At 45.4% G+C, this 22,910-nt stretch overlaps 1 protein-coding gene across 1 annotated transcript in view; it reads right to left on the bottom strand.

Moving 5' to 3' along the window:
* Positions 1-2,358: 2,358 nt before the first annotated feature.
* LOC124044151 (cystathionine beta-synthase-like) overlaps positions 2,359-22,910 on the bottom strand; it is an 882,911-nt gene continuing 862,359 nt past the window's right edge. The window contains exons 4-13 of the mRNA XM_046363642.1: positions 7,981-8,060; positions 7,699-7,903; positions 7,494-7,585; positions 6,995-7,120; positions 6,754-6,838; positions 6,554-6,659; positions 6,167-6,379; positions 5,829-5,937; positions 5,226-5,310; positions 2,359-3,964 (exon numbers count right to left, since the gene is read on the bottom strand). Coding sequence (XP_046219598.1) covers positions 3,798-3,964; positions 5,226-5,310; positions 5,829-5,937; positions 6,167-6,379; positions 6,554-6,659; positions 6,754-6,838; positions 6,995-7,120; positions 7,494-7,585; positions 7,699-7,903; positions 7,981-8,060 — 1,268 coding nt within the window. The 3' untranslated portion in view covers positions 2,359-3,797. The remainder of the gene's footprint in view (positions 3,965-5,225; positions 5,311-5,828; positions 5,938-6,166; positions 6,380-6,553; positions 6,660-6,753; positions 6,839-6,994; positions 7,121-7,493; positions 7,586-7,698; positions 7,904-7,980; positions 8,061-22,910) is intronic.

Genomic DNA, 22,910 nt, shown 5'->3' with positions numbered 1-22,910 from the left:
TTCCTGATGGGCAGACCACATGCTGTGAGAATTGGTAACAACACGTCCTCCACACTGACTCTTAACACCAAGGCGCCCCAGGGGTGTGTCCTCAGTCCTCTGCTGTACTCCCTGTTCCCCCACGACTGCGTAGCTTTGCAGGACCCCGTCATCATGTTTGCTGACTACACCACAGTTGTAGGCCTGATAACTAACAACGATGAGTCAGCCTATTGGAAGGAGGTAAGTGAACTGGCATTATGGTGCCAGGAGTACAGCCTCTCAGCAAAACAAAGGAGTTGATTGTTGACTTCAGAGAGCATAGCAGGGAACATACCCTGATCTACATCAACAGGACTGCAGTAGAGTTTTAAGTTCCTCAGCGTCCACATCATGGGGACTTGACATGTACCAACAGCACCATAACTCTTGTCAAGAGGGCGCAACAGCATCTCTACTTCCTATGGCCTCTGAAGAAATTCGGCATGCCACCCCAGGTCCTCTCCAAATAGTACCGCTGCACCATTGAGAGCATCCTGACCGGTTGCATCACGACCTGATGCGGGAATTGCTCCATTCACAACCGCAAGGCCCTCCTCTAGTGGGTGGTGAAGATGCCAGAGTTCATCACTGGGACCGTGCTCCCACCCATCCAGGACATCAACTTGAAGCAGTGCCTGAGGAAAGCCTGCAGCATAATCAAAGACCTGACACACCCCAGCCACAAGTTGTTCACTCCCTTACGGTCGGTCTGATACCAACAAGCTCAGAGACAGTTTCTATCTACAAGCCATCAGACTGCTGAACAACTTGAACTGGACTGACCACCTGCACTGACCCTCACACCTTAGCACACACATACACCTCTGCTGGTACCAGACTCTTATTGCTAAATACTGTGCAATTTAAACACTTTCCCCCCCAATTCCCTCTTCCCCAAAACGTGTAAATATTGGACAATAAGTTGTGACTTCCTGTATTATACTTATGCTAAAATGTTTATTCTACTGAGCCATTTACTTTTTGTTTGTATTCTTATCTTTTATTATTTCTTGTTATGTTGTCGAGAAGGAACCTGCAAGTAAGCATTCTGTCGGACGGTGTATACCATGTGTATCCCATACAGTGGCGATTTTACCATAAATCTTGGTGGGGCAAGCCACTACACAACACAACACTAACCAATACATTAATTGCACTATAACGGTGACAAACGGTGCCCAAAAACTGTTAGGACCTACATAAAGCTGTCCCAACAGCAGAGCTTTAGTTTCAGCACTATTTAGTGCCACTACACCTGGCTATTAGCAAAGCCTTTTCTGGCAGCGAAACAGTTCATTCAGCCTCATTTACTGCCTAATTAAAAAACATAGCTGATATGGCTGACTTGCTTAAACAAATGTGGTTTCTACTGACAATTGAGTTGTACAAACAATGGCATAAGGGAATGATGAGCGCATAAGAGGCCATCGCTAATTTCGATGAAGATATGAATGAGCTAAGAAGGACATAGTCAAAAAAACTATTTGTTCAGCACTTTTGAAATACAGTGACAGAATTCAGAATATGGGCCGTTCTTACAGTATTCTCCCTGTACACCAAGTCAGAACCGTAGGATAAATAAAGGGGGCATATAAGCAGACAATGAAAGCTCTTACAGAGCCCCAGAGTTTCCAGTTGTCTTGAACTCACTGATTGACTGCATGGCCAATGTATTCAACCTTTTCTGGCCTGTGGTTTTGCATGTGAATGTTTATCCTTTTAAACTTGGAAAAGAGAGCCTTCAACTCAGACCATACACCCTTTCCAACAAATAGCAGGGCAAGCAAAATAGTGATTGCTTTGCAACGCTTGCAGTTAGCCACTGATTCCTTCCAAACCACTCATTGTTGAATTTGCAATTTACAACTTGTTGGGTAATGTTTATGTCCAATGAGCACTGATAAGTTTATTTATAATTTTTAATACGACGAGGATTGAAAAGGATTTTCCAGTAGATTGACATGATTCGTGAAGATGACTGCTCGTCTAGCTTGCTAGCTAAGATTTTGAAATTATCAGTCCAATCAAGGCTTCGGTAGATATAACATGATTTGATGTCATTTTATCTGTGGCCAATGACATTGAGCCTTCTTGGATGGGCACTTTAATGTAAATCTATGGCAGCACCCAAGGGGCTTGAACTTTCTAGCTCTCCCTGTAGATTTTGTGGTAACAGTGTCCCCATGAGTAAAAGAAAAGTGAGCCAATCACAGCGCAATTACCAACCCCTATGCTCTGTATTTTCCACTGGCTGCCCCTCCAACACAGAAGGCACTGAGCTGGGCTGAAACACCTGCATTCTGGAGCTGCCTTACTCAAGAAAACAAAACAAAAAAATAGAGAACATGCTTGTATGCAGCTTTATTACCTCAAAACATTTTGCCTGAATGACTGGTCACCACTGATCACGTACATACAGTATGACTAATACAACTTGAAACTTGCTCAAGAGAAAGGGCGTTTAATGGAAACCAGTAATAATAGTTGTCACAAAATAACCTGAAATCGACAAATCAAGAGAAATATGAAATGAACAGCTGAACCCAGAGAGTAAATAATGACAGGGAATATTGTTCAAATATCACTTTCACACCATAACATGGTCCACCTCACCCAAATATGACACTAAAGTCATATGTTACACCTCCATCCCTGCTAGTGGATGTAAGTTAATGAATAGATCATAACAGCTCTGGGTCCATTGTCATACATAACATAACACAGTCATGATTAAAACAGGAAGTCAAACAGAACAGAAAAGTAGCAACAAAAAAAAAAGGTCAAACAACCCAACTTAGACAACCAGACAGGCCGATATAAAAGACCTGCACTGTATGGCTACTTTAAATACTTTCAACCAGCCAACTATTCAATGTCTTGTTTCAATACAAGAAGAAAAAAATGACCCAACACAAGTCATACTGTTTGGGTTAGTTTGGTTTTGTGCCAAACTCCCCTATCCTTGGCCTGACCTACGCTGTGCGCTTGTTTACCCTTCAAGGCCAAACCCTTCAAACAAAAGAATGTACCCTTCATTGACACCCTCTCTCTTTGAATGTTGTCAATGTGACACCTATTTTTTTCCCATACTGAATAGGTATTCAATTCAGATCGATGAACCCAAATGACAATTTTAGGCACATACTATGTCTTTAGTTATCACTAGTTGGCAATGTAACTCTGTTGGTATCAAAGAAAAACTATGATGCGCTTTTAAGTCTAAAAGGGGAACAGCAAATTTCAGAAATGTTTTGCTGTTCTCCACTAAAATGGAAGTCACATTCACATATCAGTTACATAGAAATCTCAATGCAATACAAAATGGTAGGTAGATGACCATTTTGCTGAAAGATTCCAATTTACTGAGTCGTTAGTCTAGCGAGCATATTCTCATGTTTTAGTATCCTCTGCAATAAAATCAAGTCAGGAACACTATTCTTTTTAAAGAGAAAAGTAAAAGTAACTTTCAATAATGAAGAGGCAAGACAGATGAAAACGTATAGTTGCACACTTTGTAAAATGCAATTTATATACCTTAAAGTTTAGTGGAAAACTATGTATCTGAAACCAGCTAAATTACTTAAATCGCAGCAAAGGCTACAGTAAATTAGGATTCTAATCACAAAAACAACAAAACAGCTGTAGCCAAGAAGGTTGGAGAATAATAATAATTTTAATATTAAACCACAACCTCCTAAAAGTCTACATCTTCTTCTTCATTGTCAATATTTGGGGGGGTGGGTCACTTCCTCCAACGCACAGGAAACAGAAAGTGGTTACAGCTCATCAGTCAGCGAGCACTCAGATGTCATGGAGCACTCCGACATCGTGCGCTCCCGTGCGCCTCCCCGCCTCTCACGCGTGGTGATGTAGTTGAGTAGGTCAATGGACGTCACCACCCCAAACACCATCTGTCTCAGACAGGAGGAGCCGTCCGCCATGACTACAGAGAGAGAGAGAGACAGAGGAAGGGAGAGAAAGAGAGAGAGACACAGCGAGAGGGGTAATAGTACTATTGAGATAAAGACTTTTGTCTTTGACGTTTGTGACAAATAGGAGAAGAGTTGTAGAACCACTGAAATGTGTCCTGCATGCAAGATACTACATAAATGATGTCAAAATACTTATCCAATTAAACATATTCTCCCTTTTTCATATGGGAATGTTTGCCATAAAGGAAGTTAACCTCCCAAGGTCTTTATCCAAGAATGAAGCAATGCATTATACAATAGCTGGCAAGTATACTGAATCAAACCATATCAGTTTACAAGAAGATATGCAACTAGCTTCCTGTGTTTGAGAGACAGGGTTAGAGGTCGCAATGAAAGTCAGGTTCCGAAGAGACCCCTGCTGTTAGATAAGGAACACTGAATATAGGATGAACATAGTAAAATATGATAGGGATCATAGGGTGTGCCTAGTCATAGCTGAGGGACAGAGTTTTTCCTGCTCAGGGCACACTGTCAAGAAAAAACACTTGTCCTTGGGATGTCTCAGTAAATGATAGTTGATGAAAATAATGTAAAAAATTAATTTGTCCTCTGGTGAAGTTGTGGTGGTGGGCTGACAAAAAGCATTATGGCATATTAAGCTAAATCGCCTGTCTATGCTTACACAACAGTCTGGGTATGGCCCTATTCTACTGGTGGCCAGGCACTGCCAGGCACCAAACCCTACCGCTGGACTTTGTCACCCAACACACACCTTGTTAATCTACTAGACCACAAAACCGATGATTAGACAGCATCATTACGCCTTGTGTTCCCTAGGCTGTGAGAAAGACAAATATGCTATGTAACGACTTGTGATTTTATTTTTGCAGGCTTATCTGACCAAATTGATGAACAGCCCCTAACGTTGAACAGCAAGCTAGTCAGAGGGAAAACAACCACCACATTGCCTCTGGCCGGGTGGGGGTTTGCTATGGCAGCGGACAGGTGACACTGTTACCTGGACAGGTACCAGGAATGACCCCTGACCCTGTAGGAGGGCCAGTTCAGGGTCAACCGAAGACAGCAGGTGTTGCTAGGAATGTTCTTCTCTACTGTCTGACAAAGGTAACTATCAGTGGTGGAAAAGAGACAGAAGGAGCAATACAAGACAGCGGGGAAATGGTGAGATAAGGAAGTGTGAGAGAATAAGAGGAAGTGAGAAAGACCGGAAGATTAAGGTTGATGGAAGAGAGGAAAGAGGGGTAAACTTACATTGAATCTGGTCATGCACCACCAAGGCAAAGTGATCTGTCTCCAGGATACGGGACAGCTTACCCAGGTTATCGGTCAGTCGCACCTGAGGGGGGAGAGTGGGACAAATGAGAATTACAAAACTACAACAGGCGGACCCCAGTCCATATCCAGAACAGGGGGGGTTCCTCTGTCATTCACTGACAGACCTTAGAGCTACCTTAGAGCTACGTAAAACCGTCAAATGTCTAGTTGATCAAAAATCCCATGTTACCTAGGTAGGTAAGTTAGGATAACCAGTAATCTTGTAGTTATCATGGCCAGATTACATTCCCAGGGGCCTTGACCCCACGGGGGGGGCACCCATGATTTTGTTGTGTCAGTCAGGTATCATATGAGCATGCCATAAGACATAGAAAAAATGTGTAGAATTGCAGTATCCATCCGGACCTTTGCCACCTAGGAAATGTGTGTGACCGGACCTTCTCAAATAGTAGTTAAGTACCCCTGCTCTCCTCAATGATAGCCTTCAGTTTGAGAACTTTATTTAGCAGCTCACATTTGAGTTGAAGTGTTCTTGTGAGAGTGTGGCATATTGTTGAGCATGGAGGTGAAGGAACTGACCTGTTTGAATTGTTTGTAGAGCACCTTGGAGACAGGGTCAGAAGCCTTGACCTTCCCAGCCAGCACAGAAGACAACATGTTGCCCAGGGTAAGCATCCCTAGGATCATGCTACACAGACGAGAGAGAGAATATGGTCATTAGCATTATGACACCTGAATACAAGCAAAACTGCTTGTGAATGAAACTATCATGAACATATAACACGCTGATGAATAAAATGCCTGTATTAACCTCTTGTCAAGGGGACTAATGTTTTGTTAACAGTCACACTATAGGGTACATTGACACTCGGCCTGAATGACAAACAGGTGACCATGGTAACCAGGGAAAAGCGTACCCGGACTCGTCAACGACGGGTGCCTGGTCAAAAGCCTTCTCCTTGAGGATCTTGATGGTCTTCTTGATGTTGACGGAGGGCAGCACGGTGATAGGGGCACACAGGTTCAGACTCTGCAGAGTCAGGTTCCACCACCAGGGTTTGGACACCATCAGGTCATTTGGGGTTAGGAAGCCCTTATCACACATCCAGTTGTCACTGAGGAACTTAGACCTGGCAGGGGGGGGGGAATCACAACAGTCACACTCAAGGCTCACAACACTGGTACTACATACCCTGTTAAAAACACTTCGCATGTTCATGCTCCTTCTCCACACATTTAACCCCCCCATCCCCCTTTCCTGTTCAATCTCCCTCCTCCACTCATCCCCCTCTTCCCTCCCTTACATGTAGTTGCGGATGGAGTCAGGCAGGATGACGACACAGCGTTGGCCCTCCTTCAGCTCTGTACTCATCTTCACTGCTGCAGCCATGGCCGTGCCTGAACTACCTCCTAGAAAGAGAGACAGTTAGACAGAGCGAGAGAACAAGAGAGAGAGACCCTTGCTCTTTGGAAGCACCAATCATTGTGTGTGATGTCAACCTACCGCAAAGAAGCCCCTCCTCCCTGATCAGCATGCGTGACATGGCAAAGGACTCCTCATCATTGGACTTATACCACTTGTCAATTACCTGAATCAGAGAGAAACATTTATATGCATTCAACTATAGCAATCATATACAATATTATCTTAGGAGGCATTTTCCTTCCACTTGTGTGTTGTGACCGTTACTGTATGCAGAGTAGAAAACGCCGCTCAACTCAGGAGATCACTGCCACACACTCACAGATCTGTCCAGCACGGTGGGGATGAAGTCATATCCGATGCCCTCCACCTCGTATTGGGTCTTGTCTGTCATGTTCAGCTCCTCTGGCTCAGCCAGGATAGAACCCTCAGGGTCCACGCCCACGATCTACACAACACAGAACACTGTTAACTAAACCATTACATCAATAAGCCAAAGTAACATGGTAATAAATACATCACACAACGGCAACTTAAGATCTGTATTAATCTTTATCATTGAGACACATTATATGGCTTTATTCATCAACGGGAGATGCAATATAACTTTATGATCCTACTTTATGACTCGGCCCAACAGGCCTTATAACTGTGGGCCTTGGGTTGAACTCTTGTTGTATACTTTCAGCTAAATGAGTTTGGAATTCGCTCTACAAGACTGAATGGAATTCAATTGACAAAGTACAGAGCGATAACATTCCAGTCAGATAGATTGCCTTCTTATAGATCTGGGACGTTGTGTTAAGTGACTCGGTGCCTACCTTGATGTTGGGGCATCTCTCCTTCAGCTTGCGGGCGATGCCAGTGATGGTGCCACCTGTGCCAGCTCCTGCCACCAACATGTCCACCTTACCTGCAAGGGCAGAGTGACGCAGAGAGGTCTATTAGAAGAGTAGGAGGAAATAGGTATTCTTCACTCAATTTCTCCATCGCATTCACACACCACACACACACACACACACGTACCATCGCACTGCTCCAGGATCTCCTCGGCAGTAGTGTCGTAGTGGGCCAGGGGGTTGCTAGCGTTACGGTACTGGTCAAGGATGTGAGAGTTAGGAATCTCGTTCTTCAGACGCCAGGCTACGCCCACGTGGGACTCTGGCGAATCAAAACGGGCGGCGGTGGGGGTACGCACGATCTCCGCCCCCAAGGCTCTCAGCACATCCACCTGGGAACACAAGATTAGATTACATTTAGTTACATTCCAACGCCTACGCATGGATGATACACAAACACCAGTCTCACCTTCTCCATGCTCATCTTCTCAGGCATGACGATGATGCAGCGATAGCCTTTAACTGCAGCGGCCAGGGCCAGACCAATACCTGCACACACAGAGAGAGAGGAGTCAATACAGCTGTGAATAACAGGTCATGTCAGCAGAACACCATACTGCAGAATACAGAGAGAGAGGAGTCAATACAGCTGTGAATAACAGGTCATGTCAGCAGAACACCATACTGCAGAACACAGAGAGAGAGGAGTCAATACAGCTGTGAATAACAGGTCATGTCAGCAGAACACCATACTGCAGAACACAGAGAGAGAGAGAGAGAGGAGTCAATACAGCTGTGAATAACAGGTCATGTCAGCAGAACACCATACTGCAGAACACAGAGAGAGAGAGACACAGAGAGAGAGAGAGAGAGAGAGAGAGAGAGAGAGGAGTCAATACAGCTGTGAATAGCAGGTCATGTCAGCAGAACACCATACTGCAGAACACAGAGAGAGAGAGAGGAGTCAATACAGCTGTGAATAACAGGTCATGTCAGCAGAACACCATACTGCTGAACACAGAGAGAGAGAGAGAGAGAGAGAGAGAGAGAGAGAGAGAGAGAGAGAGAGAGAGAGAGGAGTCAATACAGCTGTGAATAACAGGTCATGTCAGCAGAACACCATACTGCAGAACACAGAGAGGAGTCAATACAGCTTTCAATAACATGTCATGTCAGCAGAACACCATACTGCAGAACAGAGAGAGAGAGGAGTCAATACAGCTGTGAATAACAGGTCATGTCAGCAGAACACAGAGAGAGAGAGAGAGAGAGAGAGAGAGAGAGAGAGAGAGGAGTCAATACAGCTGTGAATAACAGGTCATGTCAGCAGAACACCATACTGCAGAACACAGGGAGAGAGAGAGAGAGAGAGAGAGGAGTCAATACAGCTGTGAATAACAGGTCATGTCAGCAGAACACCATACTGCAGAACACAGAGAGGAGTCAATACAGCTTTGAATAACAGGTCATGTCAGCAGAACACCATACTGCAGAACACAGAGAGAGAGAGGAGTCAATACAGCTGTGAATAACAGGTCATGTCAGCAGAACACCATACTGCAGAACACAGGGAGAGAGGGAGAGAGAGAGAGAGAGAGGAGTCAATACAGCTGTGAATAACAGGTCATGTCAGCAGAACACCATACTGCAGAACACAGAGAGAGAGAGGAGTCAATACAGCTGTGAATAACAGGTCATGTCAGCAGAACACCATACTGCAGAACACAGGGAGAGAGAGGAGTCAATACAGCTGTGAATAACAGGTCATGTCAGCAGAACACCATACTGCAGAACACAGAGAGAGAGAGGAGTCAATACAGCTGTGAATAACAGGTCATGTCAGCAGAACACCATACTGCAGAACACAGAGAGAGAGAGAGGAGTCAATACAGCTGTGAATAACAGGTCATGTCAGCAGAACACCATACTGCAGAACACAGAGAGAGAGGAGTCAATACAGCTGTGAATAACAGTTCATGTCAGCAGAACACCATACTGCAGAACACAGAGAGAGAGGAGTCAATACAGCTGTGAATAACAGGTCATGTCAGCAGAACACCATACTGCAGAACAGAGAGAGAGAGAGAGAGAGGAGTCAATACAGCTGTGAATAACAGGTCATGTCAGCAGAACACCATACTGCAGAACACAGAGAGAGAGGAGTCAATACAGCTGTGAATAACAGGTCATGTCAGCAGAACACCATACTGCAGAACACAGAGAGAGAGGAGTCAATACAGCTGTGAATAACAGGTCATGTCAGCAGAACACCATACTGCAGAACACAGGGAGAGAGAGGAGTCAATACAGCTGTGAATAACAGGTCATGTCAGCAGAACACCATACTGCAGAACACAGGGAGAGAGAGGAGTCAATACAGCTGTGAATAACAGGTCATGTCAGCAGAACACCATACTGCAGAACACAGAGAGAGAGGAGTCAATACAGCTGTGAATAACAGGTCATGTCAGCAGAACACCATACTGCAGAACACAGAGAGAGAGGAGTCAATACAGCTGTGAATAACAGGTCATGTCAGCAGAACACCATACTGCAGAACACAGAGAGAGAGGAGTCAATACAGCTGTGAATAACAGGTCATGTCAGCAGAACACCATACTGCAGAACACAGAGAGAGAGAGAGGAGTCAATACAGCTGTGAATAACAGGTCATGTCAGCAGAACACCATACTGCAGAACACAGAGAGAGAGAGAGAGAGAGGAGTCAATACAGCTGTGAATAACAGGTCATGTCAGCAGAACACCATACTGCAGAACACAGAGAGAGAGAGGAGTCAATACAGCTGTGAATAACAGGTCATGTCAGCAGAACACCATACTGCAGAACACAGGGAGAGAGAGGAGTCAATACAGCTGTGAATAACATGTCATGTCAGTAGAACACCATACTGCAGAACACAGGGAGAGAGAGGAGTCAATACAGCTGTGAATAACAGGTCATGTCAGCAGAACACCATACTGCAGAACACAGGGAAAGAGAGGAGTCAATACAGCTGTGAATAACAGGTCATGTCAGCAGAACACCATACTGCAGAACACAGAGAGAGAGGAGTCAATACAGCTGTGAATAACAGGTCATGTCAGCAGAACACCATACTGCAGAACACAGAGAGAGAGGAGTCAATACAGCTGTGAATAACAGGTCATGTCAGCAGAACACCATACTGCAGAACACAGGGAGAGAGAGGAGTCAATACAGCTGTGAATAACAGGTCATGTCAGCAGAACACCATACTGCAGAACACAGGGAGAGAGAGGAGTCAATACAGCTGTGAATAACAGGTCATGTCAGCAGAACACCATACTGCAGAACACAGGGAGAGAGAGGAGTCAATACAGCTGTGAATAACAGGTCATGTCAGCAGAACACCATACTGCAGAACACAGAGAGAGAGGAGTCAATACAGCTGTGAATAACAGGTCATGTCAGCAGAACACCATACTGCAGAACACAGAGAGAGAGGAGTCAATACAGCTGTGAATAACAGGTCAGTCAGCAGAACACCATACTGCCTAACACAGAGAGAGAGAGGAGTCAATACAGCTGTGAATAACAGGTCATGTCAGCAGAACACCATACTGCAGAACACAGAGAGAGAGGAGTCAATACAGCTGTGAATAACAGGTCATGTCAGCAGAACACCATACTGCAGAACACAGAGAGAGAGAGGAGTCAATACAGCTGTGAATAACAGGTCATGTCAGAACACCAGCTGAACACAGAGAGAGAGAGAGTCAATACAGCTGTGAATAACAGGTCATGTCAGCAGAACACCATACTGCAGAACAGAGAGAGAGAGGAGTCAATACAGCTGTGAATAACAGGTCATGTCAGCAGAACACCATACTGCAGAACACAGGGAGAGTCAATACAGCTGTGAATAACAGGTCAGTCAGCAGAACACCAGACTGAGAACACAGAGAGAGGAGTCAATACAGCTGTGAATAACAGGTCATGTCAGCAGAACACCATACTGCAGAACACAGAGAGGAGTCAATACAGCTTTGAATAACAGGTCATGTCAGCAGAACACCATACTGCAGAACACAGAGAGAGAGAGGAGTCAATACAGCTGTGAATAACAGGTCATGTCAGCAGAACACCATACTGCAGAACACAGAGAGGGAGAGAGCTGTGAATAACAGGTCATGTCAGCAGAGAGAGAGAGAGGAGTCAATACAGCTGTGAATAACAGGTCATGTCAGCAGAACACCATACTGCAGAACACAGAGAGAGAGAGGAGTCAATACAGCTGTGAATAACAGGTCATGTCAGCAGAACACCATACTGCAGAACACAGGGAGAGAGAGGAGTCAATACAGCTGTGAATAACAGGTCATGTCAGCAGAACACCATACTGCAGAACACAGAGAGAGAGAGGAGTCAATACAGCTGTGAATAACAGGTCATGTCAGCAGAACACCATACTGCAGAACACAGAGAGAGAGGAGTCAATACAGCTGTGAATAACAGGTCATGTCAGCAGAACACCATACTGCAGAACACAGAGAGAGAGGAGTCAATACAGCTGTGAATAACAGTTCATGTCAGCAGAACACCATACTGCAGAACACAGAGAGAGAGGAGTCAATACAGCTGTGAATAACAGGTCATGTCAGCAGAACACCATACTGCAGAACAGAGAGAGAGAGAGAGAGAGGAGTCAATACAGCTGTGAATAACAGGTCATGTCAGCAGAACACCATACTGCAGAACACAGAGAGAGAGGAGTCAATACAGCTGTGAATAACAGGTCATGTCAGCAGAACACCATACTGCAGAACACAGAGAGAGAGGAGTCAATACAGCTGTGAATAACAGGTCATGTCAGCAGAACACCATACTGCAGAACACAGGGAGAGAGAGGAGTCAATACAGCTGTGAATAACAGGTCATGTCAGCAGAACACCATACTGCAGAACACAGGGAGAGAGAGGAGTCAATACAGCTGTGAATAACAGGTCATGTCAGCAGAACACCATACTGCAGAACACAGAGAGAGAGGAGTCAATACAGCTGTGAATAACAGGTCATGTCAGCAGAACACCATACTGCAGAACACAGAGAGAGAGGAGTCAATACAGCTGTGAATAACAGGTCATGTCAGCAGAACACCATACTGCAGAACACAGAGAGAGAGGAGTCAATACAGCTGTGAATAACAGGTCATGTCAGCAGAACACCATACTGCAGAACACAGAGAGAGAGAGAGGAGTCAATACAGCTGTGAATAACAGGTCATGTCAGCAGAACACCATACTGCAGAACACAGAGAGAGAGAGAGAGAGAGAGGAGTCAATACAGCTGTGAATAACAGGTCATGTCAGCAGAACACCATACTGCAGAACACAGAGAGAGAGAGGAGTCAATACAGCTGTGAATAACAGGTCATGTCAGCAGAACACCATACTGCAGAACACAGGGAGAGAGAGGAGTCAATACAGCTGTGAATAACATGTCATGTCAGTAGAACACCATACTGCAGAACACAGGGAGAGAGAGGAGTCAATACAGCTGTGAATAACAGGTCATGTCAGCAGAACACCATACTGCAGAACACAGGGAAAGAGAGGAGTCAATACAGCTGTGAATAACAGGTCATGTCAGCAGAACACCATACTGCAGAACACAGAGAGAGAGGAGTCAATACAGCTGTGAATAACAGGTCATGTCAGCAGAACACCATACTGCAGAACACAGAGAGAGAGGAGTCAATACAGCTGTGAATAACAGGTCATGTCAGCAGAACACCATACTGCAGAACACAGGGAGAGAGAGGAGTCAATACAGCTGTGAATAACAGGTCATGTCAGCAGAACACCATACTGCAGAACACAGGGAGAGAGAGGAGTCAATACAGCTGTGAATAACAGGTCATGTCAGCAGAACACCATACTGCAGAACACAGGGAGAGAGAGGAGTCAATACAGCTGTGAATAACAGGTCATGTCAGCAGAACACCATACTGCAGAACACAGAGAGAGAGGAGTCAATACAGCTGTGAATAACAGGTCATGTCAGCAGAACACCATACTGCAGAACACAGAGAGAGAGGAGTCAATACAGCTGTGAATAACAGGTCATGTCAGCAGAACACCATACTGCCTAACACAGGGAGAGAGAGGAGTCAATACAGCTGTGAATAACAGGTCATGTCAGCAGAACACCATACTGCTGAACACAGAGAGAGAGGAGTCAATACAGCTGTGAATAACAGGTCATGTCAGCAGAACACCATACTGCAGAACACAGAGAGAGAGGAGTCAATACAGCTGTGAATAACAGGTCATGTCAGCAGAACACCATACTGCTGAACACAGAGAGAGAGGAGTCAATACAGCTGTGAATAACAGGTCATGTCAGCAGAACACCATACTGCAGAACACAGAGAGAGAGGAGTCAATACAGCTGTGAATAACAGGTCATGTCAGCAGAACACCATACTGCAGAACACAGGGAGAGAGAGGAGTCAATACAGCTGTGAATAACAGGTCATGTCAGCAGAACACCATACTGCTGAACACAGAGAGAGAGAGGAGTCAATACAGCTGTGAATAACAGGTCATGTCAGCAGAACACCATACTGCAGAACACAGGGAGAGAGAGGAGTCAATACGGCTGTGAATAACAGGTCATGTCAGCAGAACACCATACTGCTGAACACAGAGAGAGAGAGAGGAGTCAATACAGCTGTGAATAACAGGTCATGTCAGCAGAACACCATACTGCTGAACACAGAGAGAGAGGAGTCAATACAGCTGTGAATAACAGGTCATGTCAGCAGAACACCATACTGCAGAACACAGAGAGAGGAGTCAATACAGCTGTGAATAACAGGTCATGTCAGCAGAACACCATACTGCAGAACACAGAGAGAGAGGAGTCAATACAGCTGTGAATAACAGGTCATGTCAGCAGAACACCATACTGCAGAACACAGAGAGAGAGGAGTCAATACAGCTGTGAATAACAGGTCATGTCAGCAGAACACCATACTGCAGAACACAGAGAGAGAGAGGAGTCAATACAGCTGTGAATAACAGGTCATGTCAGCAGAACACCATACTGCAGAACACAGAGAGAGAGGAGTCAATACAGCTGTGAATAACAGGTCATGTCAGCAGAACACCATACTGCAGAACACAGAGAGAGAGGAGTCAATACAGCTGTGAATAACAGGTCATGTCAGCAGAACACCATACTGCAGAACACAGAGAGAGAGGAGTCAATACAGCTGTGAATAACAGGTCATGTCAGCAGAACACCATACTGCAGAACACAGAGAGAGAGAGGAGTCAATACAGCTGTGAATAACAGGTCATGTCAGCAGAACACCATACTGCAGAACACAGAGAGAGAGGAGTCAATACAGCTGTGAATAACAGGTCATGTCAGCAGAACACCATACTGCAGAACACAGAGAGAGAGGAGTCAATACAGCTGTGAATAACAGGTCATGTCAGCAGAACACCATACTGCAGAACACAGGGAGAGAGAGGAGTCAATACAGCTGTGAATAACAGGTCATGTCAGCAGAACACCATACTGCAGAACACAGGGAGAGAGAGGAGTCAATACAGCTGTGAATAACAGGTCATGTCAGCAGAACACCATACTGCAGAACACAGAGAGAGAGGAGTCAATACAGCTGTGAATAACAGGTCATGTCAGCAGAACACCATACTGCAGAACACAGAGAGAGAGGAGTCAATACAGCTGTGAATAACAGGTCATGTCAGCAGAACACCATACTGCAGAACACAGAGAGAGAGGAGTCAATACAGCTGTGAATAACAGGTCATGTCAGCAGAACACCATACTGCAGAACACAGAGAGAGAGAGGAGTCAATACAGCTGTGAATAACAGGTCATGTCAGCAGAACACCATACTGCAGAACACAGAGAGAGAGGAGTCAATACAGCTGTGAATAACAGGTCATGTCAGCAGAACACCATACTGCAGAACACAGAGAGAGAGAGGAGTCAATACAGCTGTGAATAACAGGTGAATAACAGGTCATGTCAGCAGAACACCATACTGCAGAACACAGGAGAGAGAGGAGTCAATACAGCTGTGAATAACAGGTCATGTCAGCAGAACACCATACTGCAGAACACAGGGAGAGAGAGGAGTCAATACAGCTGTGAATAACAGGTCATGTCAGCAGAACACCATACTGCAGAACACAGGGAAGAGAGGAGTCAATACAGCTGTGAATAACAGGTCATGTCAGCAGAACACCATACTGCAGAACACAGAGAGAGAGGAGTCAATACAGCTGTGAATAACAGGTCATGTCAGCAGAACACCATACTGCAGAACACAGAGAGAGAGGAGTCAATACAGCTGTGAATAACAGGTCATGTCAGCAGAACACCATACTGCAGAACACAGGGAGAGAGAGGAGTCAATACAGCTGTGAATAACAGGTCATGTCAGCAGAACACCATACTGCAGAACACAGGGAGAGAGAGGAGTCAATACAGCTGTGAATAACAGGTCATGTCAGCAGAACACCATACTGCAGAACACAGGGAGAGAGAGGAGTCAATACAGCTGTGAATAACAGGTCATGTCAGCAGAACACCATACTGCAGAACACAGAGAGAGAGGAGTCAATACAGCTGTGAATAACAGGTCATGTCAGCAGAACACCATACTGCAGAACACAGAGAGAGAGGAGTCAATACAGCTGTGAATAACAGGTCATGTCAGCAGAACACCATACTGCCTAACACAGGGAGAGAGAGGAGTCAATACAGCTGTGAATAACAGGTCATGTCAGCAGAACACCATACTGCTGAACACAGAGAGAGAGAGGAGTCAATACAGCTGTGAATAACAGGTCATGTCAGCAGAACACCATACTGCAGAACACAGAGAGAGAGGAGTCAATACAGCTGTGAATAACAGGTCATGTCAGCAGAACACCATACTGCTGAACACAGAGAGAGAGGAGTCAATACAGCTGTGAATAACAGGTCATGTCAGCAGAACACCATACTGCAGAACACAGAGAGAGAGGAGTCAATACAGCTGTGAATAACAGGTCATGTCAGCAGAACACCATACTGCAGAACACAGGAGAGAGAGGAGTCAATACAGCTGTGAATAACAGGTCATGTCAGCAGAACACCATACTGCAGAACACAGAGAGAGAGAGGAGTCAATACAGCTGTGAATAACAGGTCATGTCAGCAGAACACCATACTGCAGAACACAGGGAGAGAGAGGAGTCAATACGGCTGTGAATAACAGGTCATGTCAGCAGAACACCATACTGCTGAACACAGAGAGAGAGAGAGGAGTCAATACAGCTGTGAATAACAGGTCATGTCAGCAGAACACCATACTGCAGAACACAGAGAGGAGTCAATACAGCTGTGAATAACAGGTCATGTCAGCAGAACACCATACTGCAGAACACAGAGAGAGAGGAGTCAATACAGCTGTGAATAACAGGTCATGTCAGCAGAACACCATACTGCAGAACACAGAGAGAGAGGAGTCAATACAGCTGTGAATAACAGGTCATGTCAGCAGAACACCATACTGCAGAACACAGAGAGAGAGGAGTCAATACAGCTGTGAATAACAGGTCATGTCAGCAGAACACCATACTGCAGAACACAGAGAGAGAGAGGAGTCAATACAGCTGTGAATAACAGGTCATGTCAGCAGAACACCATACTGCAGAACACAGAGAGAGAGGAGTCAATACAGCTGTGAATAACAGGTCATGTCAGCAGAACACCATACTGCAGAACACAGAGAGAGAGGAGTCAATACAGCTGTGAATAACAGGTCATGTCAGCAGAACACCATACTGCAGAACACAGAGAGAGAGGAGAGAGAGTCAGCAGAGAGAACAGAGAGAGAGAGAGAGAGGAGTCAATACAGCTGTGAATAACAGGTCATGTCAGCAGAACACCATACTGCAGAACACAGAGAGAGAGGAGTCAATACAGCTGTGAATAACAGGTCATGTCAGCAGAACACCATACTGCAGAACACAGAGAGAGAGGAGTCAATACAGCTGTGAATAACAGGTCATGTCAGCAGAACACCATACTGCAGAACACAGGAGAGAGAGGAGTCAATACAGCTGTGAATAACAGGTCATGTCAGCAGAACACCATACTGCAGAACACAGAGAGAGAGGAGTCAATACAGCTGTGAATAACAGGTCATGTCAGCAGAACACCATACTGCAGAACACAGAGAGAGAGGAGTCAATACAGCTGTGAATAACAGGTCATGTCAGCAGAACACCATACTGCAGAACACAGGGAGAGAGAGGAGTCAATACAGCTGTGAATAACAGGTCATGTCAGCAGAACACCATACTGCAGAACACAGGGAGAGAGAGGAGTCAATACAGCTGTGAATAACAGGTCATGTCAGCAGAACACCATACTGCAGAACACAGGGAGAGAGAGGAGTCAATACAGCTGTGAATAACAGGTCATGTCAGCAGAACACCATACTGCAGAACACAGAGAGAGAGGAGTCAATACAGCTGTGAATAACAGGTCATGTCAGCAGAACACCATACTGCAGAACACAGAGAGAGAGGAGTCAATACAGCTGTGAATAACAGGTCATGTCAGCAGAACACCATACTGCAGAACACAGAGAGAGAGGAGTCAATACAGCTGTGAATAACAGGTCATGTCAGCAGAACACCATACTGCAGAACACAGAGAGAGAGAGTCAATACAGCTGTGAGTCATGTCAGCTGCAGAACACAGAGAGAGAGGAGTCAATACAGCTGTGAATAACAGGTCATGTCAGCAGAACACCATACTGCAGAACACAGGGAGTCAGCAGAGAGAACACAGAGAGAGAGGAGTCAATACAGCTGTGAATAACAGGTCATGTCAGCAGAACACCATACTGCAGAACACAGAGAGGAGTCAATACAGCTGTGAATAACAGGTCATGTCAGCAGAACACCATACTGCAGAACACAGAGAGAGAGAGGAGTCAATACAGCTGTGAATAACAGGTCATGTCAGCAGAACACCATACTGCAGAACACAGGGAGAGAGGGAGAGAGAGAGAGAGAGAGAGAGTCAATACAGCTGTGAATAACAGGTCATGTCAGCAGAACACCATACTGCAGAACACAGAGAGAGAGAGGAGTCAATACAGCTGTGAATAACAGGTCATGTCAGCAGAACACCATACTGCAGAACACAGGGAGAGAGAGGAGTCAATACAGCTGTGAATAACAGGTCATGTCAGCAGAACACCATACTGCAGAACACAGAGAGAGAGAGGAGTCAATACAGCTGTGAATAACAGGTCATGTCAGCAGAACACCATACTGCAGAACACAGAGAGAGAGGAGTCAATACAGCTGTGAATAACAGGTCATGTCAGCAGAACACCATACTGCAGAACACAGAGAGAGAGGAGTCAATACAGCTGTGAATAACAGGTCATGTCAGCAGAACACCATACTGCAGAACACAGAGAGAGAGGAGTCAATACAGCTGTGAATAACAGGTCATGTCAGCAGAACACCATACTGCAGAACACAGAGAGAGAGAGGAGTCAATACAGCTGTGAATAACAGGTCATGTCAGCAGAACACCATACTGCAGAACACAGAGAGAGAGGAGTCAATACAGCTGTGAATAACAGGTCATGTCAGCAGAACACCATACTGCAGAACACAGAGAGAGAGGAGTCAATACAGCTGTGAATAACAGGTCATGTCAGCAGAACACCATACTGCAGAACACAGGGAGAGAGAGGAGTCAATACAGCTGTGAATAACAGGTCATGTCAGCAGAACACCATACTGCAGAACACAGAGAGAGAGGAGTCAATACAGCTGTGAATAACAGGTCATGTCAGCAGAACACCATACTGCAGAACACAGAGAGAGAGGAGTCAATACAGCTGTGAATAACAGGTCATGTCAGCAGAACACCATACTGCAGAACACAGAGAGAGAGGAGTCAATACAGCTGTGAATAACAGGTCATGTCAGCAGAACACCATACTGCAGAACACAGAGAGAGAGGAGTCAATACAGCTGTGAATAACAGGTCATGTCAGCAGAACACCATACTGCAGAACACAGAGAGAGAGGAGTCAATACAGCTGTGAATAACAGGTCATGTCAGCAGAACACCATACTGCAGAACACAGAGAGAGAGAGGAGAGAGGAGTCAGCAGTCAATACAGCTGTGAATAACAGGTCATGTCAGCAGAACACCATACTGCAGAACACAGAGAGAGAGAGGAGTCAATACAGCTGTGAATAACAGGTCATGTCAGCAGAACACCATACTGCAGAACACAGAGAGAGAGGAGTCAATACAGCTGTGAATAACAGGTCATGTCAGCAGAACACCATACTGCAGAACACAGGGAGAGAGAGGAGTCAATACAGCTGTGAATAACAGGTCATGTCAGCAGAACACCATACTGCAGAACACAGGGAGAGAGGAGTCAATACAGCTGTGAATAACAGGTCATGTCAGCAGAACACCATACTGCAGAACACAGAGAGAGAGGAGTCAATACAGCTGTGAATAACAGGTCATGTCAGCAGAACACCATACTGCAGAACACAGAGAGAGAGGAGTCAATACAGCTGTGAATAACAGGTCATGTCAGCAGAACACCATACTGCAGAACACAGAGAGAGAGGAGTCAATACAGCTGTGAATAACAGGTCATGTCAGCAGAACACCATACTGCAGAACACAGGGAGAGAGAGGAGTCAATACAGCTGTGAATAACAGGTCATGTCAGCAGAACACCATACTGCAGAACACAGGGAGAGAGAGGAGTCAATACAGCTGTGAATAACAGGTCATGTCAGCAGAACACCATACTGCAGAACACAGAGAGAGAGGAGTCAATACAGCTGTGAATAACAGGTCATGTCAGCAGAACACCATACTGCAGAACACAGAGAGAGAGGAGTCAATACAGCTGTGAATAACAGGTCATGTCAGCAGAACACCATACTGCCAGAACACAGGAGAGAGAGGAGTCAATACAGCTGTGAATAACAGGTCATGTCAGCAGAACACCATACTGCTGAACACAGAGAGAGAGGAGTCAATACAGCTGTGAATAACAGGTCATGTCAGCAGAACACCATACTGCAGAACACAGAGAGAGAGGAGTCAATACAGCTGTGAATAACAGGTCATGTCAGCAGAACACCATACTGCAGAACACAGAGAGAGAGGAGTCAATACAGCTGTGAATAACAGGTCATGTCAGCAGAACACCATACTGCAGAACACAGAGAGAGAGGAGTCAATACAGCTGTGAATAACAGGTCATGTCAGCAGAACACCATACTGCAGAACACAGGGAGAGAGAGGAGTCAATACAGCTGTGAATAACAGGTCATGTCAGCAGAACACCATACTGCAGAACACAGGGAGAGAGAGGAGTCAATACAGCTGTGAATAACAGGTCATGTCAGCAGAACACCATACTGCAGAACACAGGGAGAGAGAGGAGTCAATACAGCTGTGAATAACAGGTCATGTCAGCAGAACACCATACTGCTGAACACAGAGAGAGAGAGGAGTCAATACAGCTGTGAATAACAGGTCATGTCAGCAGAACACCATACTGCAGAACACAGGGAGAGAGAGGAGTCAATACGGCTGTGAATAACAGGTCATGTCAGCAGAACACCATACTGCTGAACACAGAGAGAGAGAGAGGAGTCAATACAGCTGTGAATAACAGGTCATGTCAGCAGAACACCATACTGCTGAACACAGAGAGAGAGGAGTCAATACAGCTGTGAATAACAGGTCATGTCAGCAGAACACCATACTGCAGAACACAGAGAGAGAGGAGTCAATACAGCTGTGAATAACAGGTCATGTCAGCAGAACACCATACTGCAGAACACAGAGAGAGAGGAGTCAATACAGCTGTGAATAACAGGTCATGTCAGCAGAACACCATACTGCAGAACACAGAGAGAGAGGAGTCAATACAGCTGTGAATAACAGGTCATGTCAGCAGAACACCATACTGCAGAACACAGAGAGAGAGGAGTCAATACAGCTGTGAATAACAGGTCATGTCAGCAGAACACCATACTGCAGAACACAGAGAGAGAGAGGAGTCAATACAGCTGTGAATAACAGGTCATGTCAGCAGAACACCATACTGCAGAACACAGAGAGAGAGGAGTCAATACAGCTGTGAATAACAGGTCATGTCAGCAGAACACCATACTGCAGAACACAGAGAGAGAGGAGTCAATACAGCTGTGAATAACAGGTCATGTCAGCAGAACACCATACTGCAGAACACAGAGAGAGAGAGAGAGAGAGAGAGAGAGAGAGAGAGGAGTCAATACAGCTGTGAATAACAGGTCATGTCAGCAGAACACCATACTGCAGAACACAGAGAGAGAGGAGTCAATACAGCTGTGAATAACAGGTCATGTCAGCAGAACACCATACTGCAGAACACAGAGAGAGAGAGGAGTCAATACAGCTGTGAATAACAGGTCATGTCAGCAGAACACCATACTGCCTAACACAGGGAGAGAGAGGAGTCAATACAGCTGTGAATAACAGGTCATGTCAGCAGAACACCATACTGCAGAACACAGAGAGAGAGGAGTCAATACAGCTGTGAATAACAGGTCATGTCAGCAGAACACCATACTGCAGAACAGAGAGAGAGAGAGAGAGAGGAGTCAATACAGCTGTGAATAACAGGTCATGTCAGCAGAACACCATACTGCAGAACACAGGGAGAGAGAGGAGTCAATACAGCTGTGAATAACAGGTCATGTCAGCAGAACACCATACTGCTGAACACAGAGAGAGAGAGGAGTCAATACAGCTGTGAATAACAGGTCATGTCAGCAGAGGACACCATACTGCAGAACACAGCAGGAGAGAGAGGAGTCAATACAGCTGTGAATAACAGGTCATGTCAGCAGAACACCATACTGCTGAACACAGAGAGAGAGAGGAGTCAATACAGCTGTGAATAACAGGTCATGTCAGCAGAACACCATACTGCTGAACACAGAGAGAGAGAGGAGTCAATACAGCTGTGAATAACAGGTCATGTCAGCAGAACACCATACTGCAGAACACAGAGAGAGTCAATACAGCTGTGAATAACAGGTCATGTCAGCAGAACACCATACTGCAGAACACAGAGAGAGAGGAGTCAATACAGCTGTGAATAACAGGTCATGTCAGCAGAACACCATACTGCAGAACACAGAGAGAGAGGAGTCAATACAGCTGTGAATAACAGGTCATGTCAGCAGAACACCATACTGCAGAACACAGAGAGAGAGAGGAGTCAATACAGCTGTGAATAACAGGTCATGTCAGCAGAACACCATACTGCAGAA

Source organism: Oncorhynchus gorbuscha, linkage group LG09 (assembly GCF_021184085.1).
Source record: "Oncorhynchus gorbuscha isolate QuinsamMale2020 ecotype Even-year linkage group LG09, OgorEven_v1.0, whole genome shotgun sequence".
In the NCBI taxonomy this organism is placed as follows: Eukaryota; Metazoa; Chordata; class Actinopteri; order Salmoniformes; family Salmonidae; genus Oncorhynchus; species Oncorhynchus gorbuscha.
This window is presented reverse-complemented; position numbering and strand designations above follow the sequence as displayed.